This window comes from Lagenorhynchus albirostris, chromosome 1, assembly GCF_949774975.1.
Source record: "Lagenorhynchus albirostris chromosome 1, mLagAlb1.1, whole genome shotgun sequence".
NCBI classification, from domain to species: domain Eukaryota; kingdom Metazoa; phylum Chordata; class Mammalia; order Artiodactyla; family Delphinidae; genus Lagenorhynchus; species Lagenorhynchus albirostris.
The window spans coordinates 64,125,227-64,135,142 of record NC_083095.1 but is presented as its reverse complement, the minus strand read 5'-3'; the positions used below and the strand labels follow the sequence as shown (position 1 = coordinate 64,135,142).

Sequence of the window (9,916 nt, the reverse complement as noted above, 5' to 3'; positions counted from 1 at the left end):
TTCTCTGGACTGATGCAAAACTATTTATAGTTTTATTTACCTCATTTACTGTGAATATTCATATAGTTCAATGCAGAACTAAAAATATATTTGATAAACTGCATATTGCCCTGGGCCTCACTAGGAATATTAAATAACATACAACATTTACCTTTCTAAAGCCCCCCAAAATCAGAATTCTGAAATATTTATAGTCCCAAGTGTTTTTGAATAGGGGTTATGGAACTCTATTTCTTATTGATTTCCAAAATGTTTTTGTAGATTAGGAAAGTAAACATATTTTCATAGATATTGCCAGTTTTTCCCCATTTTGCCATGTTCCAATCTATCATATAGCATTATAGGATTTTTTAATTATTAATTAATTCATGTTCATTGCAAAAACCTTCAAATATAGATTATAACAGTGGTTCTTAATCCTTTCAAGTAAATGATGACTTTGAAAATCTGATTAAAGCAATGGGAAAGCTCCCCAGAAATTTTACATATAATTTCAAGAGCTTTATAAGCTTAGACACGAGATTAACAGCCTCTGCCTTCTATGCGCTTCCTAGGAGCTTCCATCCTTTCCTCTGACTTCAATTATCATCTATCTATGACATACATACATACATACATATATATATATATATATATATATATATATACATTCAGCCCAGATCCATTTCCTGATTATTATCTCTCCATATTCATCAGACTACTAAACAGCTCCACTCAAATATTTCATCAACATCAAACTCGACACATCAAAAACTTAAATCATTTTCTCCTATGCCAAACCCATTCACCTCTTTATATTAATTTTTAATGAATCAAAAATTCATTAAAAATTCAATAACCACTCAACTGAGTCAGCCAAAAATCTGGTCAGCAACCATGACTTCCAAATCTCCTCTACCCTTGACATCTCTCAATTTTATCCACTTCTCATCTCCACTGCAACAAACTTAGTTTGACCACCATGCGCTGCCTGAATTACTCTAACAGCCTTTTAAAGAGTTTTCCTACCAGAGTTTTTATCCTCTCCAATCCATGTTTAACGTTGTAACCAGAATGATCTTACTAAAATGCAAATCTGGGGAATTCCCTGGTGGTCCAGTGGTTAGGACTCTATGCTTTCACTGCCGAGCACCTGGGTTCAATCCCTGGTCAGGGAGCTAAGATCCCACAGGCAGTGGGTGTGGCCAAAAAAAAAAAAATGCAAATCTGATATCACGCCCTCATTTAAAACTCTCCAATGACTTCCACTGCTCTAGGGCTTACAAAGCCCTTTATCATCTACAATCCACTGACTCCCGCAGGATCACCCCTACACCTGATCGTTTCCCCCAAGTCCCCATGTCAGTGAATGTCGCCACTTACCGAGTTGCTCAGGACAGAAAGCTGGACTCTCTCCTCCCCCTCACTCTCTATATCTACTTAGTCACCATATCTTGCTTCTACCTCAGTACCACCACCTTGGTCCAAGTTACCCTCTTTTTCTCACCTAGACTACTAAACTAGCCTTTCCTCATTGAGGAGGGAGCAAAGTAGATGGTTCTCATGAATAGCTTGACCAACCATTAGTAAAGAGTTCAATTTTGTACTGTAAAAATATTCGTGTAAGGACATTTGACATATGCTTTTAAAAACCCTGGTGAATATTTCAGAATCAGAGAAACTAGAGTTTCCATGTAAACTATAAAATAAAATAAAGTAAAATAAAATAGGGACTGTCCTGGTGGTACAGTGGTTAAGAATCCGCCTGCCAAAGCAGGGGACACAGGTTCAAGCCCTGGTCCAAGAAGATCCCACATGTCGCGGAGCAACTAAGTCTGTGCGCCACAACTACTGAGCCTGTGCTCTAGAGCCCGCGAGCCACAACTACTGAGCCCACGTGCCACAACTACTGAAGCCTGTGCTCCGTGACAAGAGGAGCCACCTCAGTGAGAAGCCCACGCACCGCAATGAAGAGTAGTGCCCGCGCTCCACAACTAGAGAAAGCCTGCATGCAGCAACGAAGACCCAACGCGGCCATAAATAAATAAATAAATAATTTTTTAAAAAATAAATAAATTAAATTAAATTAAGTAAAATAACAAGATCAAGGCTTTGTATATATTCCAAAGACTGAAAGCTGACAAATCAAGAAAATAAATACCAAGAAAAAATATTATGCTTTAATGAAACCATGGTACTATTTTATTACTCAACGTAAATGAAGTAAAGAAGTTTAAAGGGACCGAGATTACATTCTGCTTGAAAGCTCACAAGTTAGCCTATTAACCGTCTGACAGATGCTGACAAAGACAGGAGACTCCAGGGTCAGAGACAAAGGTCTTTATTGCCCTCAGCAACAGCAGTAGCTGGAGGATAGCATTTCTTGTTAAGGATCCTCCAGCTCTAATTCTCACAGAGAGACATAAAGAGGGCCTAGGTAACATCTATACATACAATGGGTTTCATTACAGGCGAGAACCTCTGAACTTTGAGAACCCAAATCTTTTTATACTGGACAGTAAGCATGTCTCTGCCTTTTGCTCCAGAGACGAACACTGTATCTTCCAAGGTTCTAAGCAAACCTACCATTCACCCTCAAAGGAGACACTACATCTTCCAAAGCTGTTCCTTTAACAAACATCCTTAGAAAGATAGTCGGGAACAAAGGCAATCAGAACCACTGTTATAAGACATGCAGAAAATGTGAGAGGCCCACAGAGAACTATCTCCCAACAATATCCACTCCACGCACACATTAGTTTCTATACATCTCTCTTTTTTTGGCCATGCTGCTTGGCATATGGGATCTTTGCTCCCTGACCAGGGATCGAACTCACAACCCCTGCATTGGAAGCGTGGAGTCTTAACCACTGGACCGCCGGGGAAGTCCCAGTTTCTATACATCATTACGCCGCTCCATCAGCCACTCTAATTAATCTAACCAACAGAGGCTGGAACCAAATCAACTTATCTAGCACAGCATTTAATTAAGGCTACTATCAAATAGGATTCTGACAACAGGATGAGGCCATCCTACCTTGATCTCAACCATGGCCCCCAGCATCCTAGAACCAACCCAGCTTAACAAATCCCCAGAACTATCAGGGTCTAATTTAGAAAGCCATGTTTCTGTATTGACCTTTCCACTTGGCCCAAGGCATTAACCCAGGCGCAGCAAGGTGTACTTGAGATTGCACAAATTCCACCTTGGCCCATAAGGAGGAAGTCTAGGGCAATTCTCTCATCCGTAACAACTTTGGCTAATGAGTTGAGGCTGACCTGAAATCCTTCTAAGGCCAAGGCAGTGCCATGGATCACTTCAGCTAAAATCATGAAATTCTGTACCACCTTTTCTAATTGGATGACTCCTGTTATAGGGATCACTGCCCATAAGGTGTACATGAATAACAAATCAGTTACCTTTCTGGAGAGCCTTGTGGGAGAGATCTCTGCAGTCATCTGAGGGCCACATGATCTGTCAGGGGTATTTCTAAACACTTGCAGGTCTCTCATGATTGCCCCCAGAGGGTGTTTTTCAGGAGACAAGTTAACTCCTGACTTCCACACAAGAAATAAAGTCCAGAGGTCACATGTGGTGTCCCTGGAAAGAAAATGTTTTTACAATTTTTGGCCTCAAGTGAGACCTCCATTATTCAAAGGGCGTAGGTTGACAGTTCCTCCAAGGGGCCTCCTGGCAAGCTGGTATACCTTAGTTAGGGTTCCCAGTTCAGTGTAAATAGTTGAATCTAGTCACTATTTTTGGAGGGATTGCCTGAGGGCCGACAGTCCAAACTGTCCTGTCTGTCCTGTACCAGCAGGAAGGTGGCATTTGTTCACCCCCTGGAGACTGAGCGATGGCTATGGAAATGGAACATATCCAGAGGTGTTAACCAGTGTTTTGCATGGGAGCTGCAGAAGCTGGGGCTATCCTCTGCTTTATTTGATAGACTTCTTGGTAAGGTCAAAGGGAACGGCAATCGAAATCATGGTCAGAGCCATCTGGAGGTGCAGGAGGGGGATGGCAGATTCGGCAGTCAGTTCCATTTAAGGGGCTTGCACCATTGGGAGAGCCACATCAGGGCATTTTCCTTCCTGAGGAAGGATCCAGGGTGGCTCTGAAAGACAAAAGATCATTAGAGTTCCTTCCTCCCTGTCCTGGAGTTTAAAGTGTTCTCACCTCAAGCACTGGAGTTGTTCTTTCTCTCCATCACCACAAAATCAGTCTGTCCCATTCCAGTAGCTACAACTTCGCCTTTTTTCCAATCGTCTCTACTCACCCAGACCTCTCATTTGGAAGGGGCAGGTACAAAAGAGATAAGGCATTTTATAAAACTTATAGAAACTCATTAGGCCACTAACCTTGGCCTGCATGAACCACTGGGTGAATCCCAAGGTGGTGTACTCAACCACGTACTGATTAGCCTTATGATACGGAGCTCTATCAATCCAACGAGAGAAGCCAGGGGACTGAGCCGGTTTGAAAGCCCTAGGCCCCCTTTTGGCTGGGCAGCCAACCTACCAGCCTGGGGTTGCCATGAGTGAACAGGAAAGCATCATGCCCAGGAATGGTCAGGGAGGAATCCCAAATTGTAAAATAATAAAAGATCATCCGAATCACTAACCAGAGAGTGGATGAGAAGAGATGGTCCCTTTCTGAGCACAGCCACATACAGTGACCACACTGCCTTATTAAGGTATATGCACCAGGAAGAGATGAGGGATTAAGAGTCAAAAATATATTTAAATTGATTTTTCGGGAGGCCATTCCAATACTCCATGATATCAGATACCTGTGAATGGCAGGGAGCATGAAATGGCCCTCGAATACCTTGACTGTCAGCGCACGGTTGAGCAGCTTTTGTGATTACAAAAAAAAAAAGCACACCACTGTCAAGCTACAAATGGGCCATGAAAACATGACACAGAGCAGTTTCAAGGGCCACAACAGTGTGGCTGGAATCAGCTGATTAGGCTGGAACAGCAATATTATAAGCCCAGAAAATGCCAACAGCCGTGAGGCACAACAGACAGCCCCAAGAGGAAGTCAAAGTTCTGATGTATTCAATTGGCCAAGAGCAACGAAGTCGGGGTGAGGGCCCACGCTACGTCACCCCCCTCACCAAAATGCTTTTGGCAGGAGTCACAAGTCTGGCTCGTAGTGGTAGCCTCTGCATCAGAAATGGAGTCCTTCACCTTGCACAGAGCCTACAAGGGTAGCTGTGTTGCCACGTCCAGTACGAAAACGGACCCAGGCAGTAATGGTGGCAATCCGGGTGGCGCAGTCTTGACGTGAACAGTAGCTTCGTACCAGAGAACTGGCCCATATCATGGGCATCTACATAAGGGACACAGACACTTTGATCAGCAGCTGTGATTTATGACATTTTGCAGCCCTAAAGAAGGATGTCTTTAACCTACCGATCTGTAGTTTTCCAAGTGACAGACCAAACTGCTAGACCATTGGCTACAGCCCAGGGGTCAGTAAAAAGATAAGTTGTATCAAGGAGAGTATTGGCCAGGGCTGTGAGAACAGCCTTGAGTTTTAACAGCAAATGGAACAAGCATGCCCATGTTTGGTTCTGCAGAGCTGACACTGAGGCTGAATAGTAGCAGAAGCTCAGCAGATACCATCAGGTTTAAGCTTAGCCAAACCACCAGTGAAGTAGACCTTAGCACTCAGGGTAATCTCTGTGAACCGAGGTCCCCACTGCACCAGCAGTTTTGCTTCAAGCAGCAGAACAAGAGGTAAAGTATTCCCAGAGGGGGGGCTGCCCCTTTTTCATGTAAAGCTGAGACGCTACCGGAGCCCGGTCAGCTGCACGCTGGAATACAGCATTTCCCTCTGACAGCAAGGCTGGTTTGGCCTCCCCATCCTGTTTGAGTCCAGCTGATTCACCCTGAAATGAAACTATCATGCCGGAGAGTCAAAAGGCTTCCATGAGTCAGTTCCAAGAACAGCCCAGTAGCAAATTCCTAGCTGTTTACAAAAGGAGAGCCACTACCAGGGGCAAGGGGGCCCAGGAGTCCAAATATCCAAGGAGCACCTCGGAAGGCGCCTCTTTTTGCCAGACTCTAAATGGTTAGACCATTAGTCATAGAGACTTGTAGCTCAGAGGGGTCATTTGGGTTGTGGGGATCCAAAGGTACTAGTATTTCTCTACATACATCTCTTCCCGAACATGAGTGTCACCTCTGGCACTGACAGGCACTGATAGCACAGACATGTAAACATCAATACCCATTACGCATTCACCAGTGGAAGCTACAGCAGTACACTGAATAGGCCCAAACGGCTGCATCCAACAGGGTCACATAAATTTCCGTTCTCCGCTGCAAAAATTGCCCAGACTCCGCTAGTTGAATTCTGGTGCCCCTCCTCCCACAGGAATGGGTAGGATCATGACTTGGGTAACTTACTCAACGGAGCTGTGAAAGTTTGACTGCCCTCTGCGAAGCTCCCCAGCATACTAAGGCAGGATGCACTGAGTCTCAACTTTGGTCATCTTCCTCCTTAATGAAACTGAAGCCAGGATAGAAGAGAAGGGGGCACGGAGGGAGAGAGCAGCTCTCAGCCCATTAGCAAGGTTTTGCATTCAGTTCACCTGAATAAATGTGAAGTGTTTCAGACCACCCAAAGGTCTCTACTGAATACCATGCCCCTCACTGCTGTCACCATTTATTTCTGTTTTGGGGGTTCCCTGGCTTAGCAGCCACAGCTACATTATCTTTAGAGCCGTCTCATTACCCTAAGATTCCTTCTTCCACCTGCTCAGAGGAGCATGCCCAACCACTAAGGCACTGTGGAGGCAGCTTGTTTCAATCATTTTTCTCACCACTCAGCCTCTAATGATTAAGTAACAAGTAGGAGAGTGGAGGACCCTGGTTCCCCTAACCCACCCGATACCTGAGCAAGAGCATTTCCTACTGGACACCAGGGTATGTCTCATCTCTGAATCTGCCCCGTGGGGCCATCATCCTTTCTCTTCTAAGAGACCACGTCTCTTCTTTGTTGCATTCTCACCACCAAAACTGTCAAGAACAGTGAAGGGTCTGCAAGCTAACAAGTTAGTTTGGCACAGTTTTGTGGGTACTGGCAGAAGACATGAGATTCCAGGGTCAGACACAATGGACTTAATTACTTATAGAAACAGTCAAAGTAGGGGTTTCCCTGGTGGCACAGTGGTTAAGAATCCACCTGCCAATTCAGGGGACACAGTTTCGAGCCCTGGCCCGGGAAGATCCCACATGCCATGGAGCGACTAAGCCCATGAGCCACAACTACTGAAGCCCGCGTCCCACAACTACTGAAGCCCGTGCACCTAGAGCCTGTGCTCCGCAGCAAGAGAAGCCACCACGATGAGAAGCCTGCGCACCGCAACGAAGAGTAGCCCCCGCTCGCCGCAACTAGAGAAAGCCCATGCACAGCAACGAAGACCCAACCAACACAGCCAAAAATTAATTAATTAATTAATTAAAAAAGAAAAAAAAGAAACAGTCAAAGTACCATTTTCTTGTTTTGGTTTCCAAGCTCCAATTCCCACAGGACAATGTAAAGAGGGCCAGGTGACACCTGTACATGCAGAGGGTCACATTACAGGAGAGGAACCCTGAGCACAGGGAACCCAAATCTTTTATAGTGCCCATTGCTTCAGAAGGAGATGATCTTTATATTCCAAGGCTCTAAGCAAACCTGCCCTTTGTTCTGGAGGGAGACATTATCTCTTCTCTATCTTCTCTATCATACAAACATCCTAGAAAAATATTCCAGAAAAAAGGCAGTCAGTATCTCTGTTCAGAAGACATACTGAAACATAAGCGACCTATAGAGAATTGTCTAATGCCCACTTGTAAACAGATAAAGTTAAATGATTTCCCCATTTGTTATTTACTGACAAACAGACCAGACCCTTGCATCAGTGGGTAAGGATATGCTTCCCTGATTACCTCTCAGTGGACCTGCTCCTATTTCTCTTTCTGACTCTTCTCAAGATTCTCTGTAAGGCTAAACTTATCTTCTATCTATCTCACAGGCCAGTGTTTCGTAACAACCATTAAACACAACAGTGATTTAACGGATTTCAGCAGAGTGAGGATGAATTAAAGATTTCTGAGTAGAGGACTAGGATAGATAATCTGGATACCCGTCTAAACTAGTGATTCTTGACTTTTCCTGTCTTCAGCTCACCAGAGCTCCAGACATTAGAATCTACCTGTCAGTGGTTAAGGGGGGGAGGAGGGATGTCAATGGAGGAAAGCCAGATTTAAGCATTCATTGAACAACTCCAGGCTTAAATCCTCATATTCATTATTCTGCTTGAGATAGTGTGAATACTATAATTATGCCATAACCAGACATAACCATATCCAACTACTTTTAAGCACTTCAAAACTAAATACTTACATATTATTCTCACCCTCCCTAATAGTAATGATATAAATTGATTCTCTAAAACTACCAGACTTTTATATATTACTTAGTACCTCTGGACTAGAAAACACTCCAAAAGTCTAATTCATACAACTTGGGGCCAAAAGTACTTACATATTTTTTTTAAATAGTAAAACATTCTGGGAAGTGTGTTTAAAAATGTCTAATGTTTTAAATTAGCGATACTTTTGTTGAGAGACATGTTAAGATATACTTACTGCTTATCTGTCCACAGCAATCAATCCAGAAGTATAAATATTAGATCAACATTTAACCAACGAGAAAAAAAAAAATACTGCTACATCAGCTGATTTTTCTCTCTTTGAATTTAATGAGTTTACATCAAAAAATTAGGTAGTCATTTTACATTTAAGGAATAAAAATCTTTTTAAAAAAAAAGCAATACAAAGAGTGAGAGGATTTTAACCAAGTTTACATTTCTTTTTGCTATAGTTTTTAACAATTCATCTCATCATATTACAATGTGCAAATGCATTTGCAGCACCCATTACAATCATGACACTAAATTTAAAGAAGTACATTGTTACTAATGGCCCTCAGAGGAAATTGATTTACCTTCTATTAAAAGCTCTACTATATATAAGCATTACATAATAATGCTACTTCACCACCATTTGTCACAAGAACCATCACCAAAGTTTTCTGGAAATGAGTCCACACACAAATTAAATATTTAAAAGGTGAAATGTTCCTTATTTTAACTTCAGCAAGATCTTCCTTTTTCATTGTTAAGAAACACTTTAATAGTTTTAAAGTAAAAGCTGTTAAGAGTAGAGTCCAGAGAGCTAAAACCGTACTCCTGAGTTCAAACTTACAGGTAAGTCTTTTGTAAATAGTTCTCAAGAAAATATCCTCCCTCCCCAGCCCCCTGCCCCAAATCGTGAATTTTTTCTTACAAAACTTTGGTCAAGAGTAGAAATATATCCAGGCAGATATGTATGCCATATGATAGCAAGAACCATAAAGCCCAACTAATGACTTTGGGTTTTAGAAATAGAAGGCAATTAAAATGTACTCAAAATTACATTAAGAAAAGCTTTCACTGGGTAATATTGAAACAGTCACAAAGGTTAAGAAAATACTGATATCAAAGTACAAATGACTACAATGTTAAAATAGACAAAAACTACTATACAAGAGCCTCTTTTAAAATTAAAAATAAAGAACACAACACATGAGTCAGGATTGTTTTCCTGTTCTACTCATAAATTTTAGTCTTTATATTCAGAGGGTCGGTTATGTTGACATCTAGTAGAGTTTCTTATGACATCTGATGAAGTCTCGTTCCAACTTCAGACAGTGGCTCTTCCCTAAAGAACCTCTTGATTTTGGTCACATCTTGGTCACTGTACAATTTCAAAGTAGTGCAGTATCGCCATGATGTGCTGAGGCATGAAGACATATCCTGTGTACAGTGCCATCCCCACGATGGAAACCAGCATGGAATCTGAGTTGTAGTTAAGGAAACTTCATTTAATTTACTTTTTC

The 9,916-nt window shown here is 42.4% G+C and overlaps 1 protein-coding gene across 5 annotated transcripts in view; it reads right to left on the bottom strand.

The window, feature by feature from the left end:
* Positions 1-8,722: 8,722 nt before the first annotated feature.
* SPTSSA (serine palmitoyltransferase small subunit A) overlaps positions 8,723-9,916 on the bottom strand; it is a 51,250-nt gene continuing 50,056 nt past the window's right edge. For 3 of the 5 annotated variants that reach the window (XR_009539597.1, XR_009539596.1, XM_060143775.1), the window contains one exon: positions 8,723-9,875. Coding sequence is in view for 1 of the 5 variants with exons in the window: in XM_060143775.1 (XP_059999758.1) it covers positions 9,772-9,875 (104 nt within the window). In the remaining 4 variants the exon portion in view is untranslated. The remainder of the gene's footprint in view (positions 9,876-9,916) is intronic. The other 2 variants (XR_009539598.1, XR_009539599.1) reach the window with 2 other exon arrangements.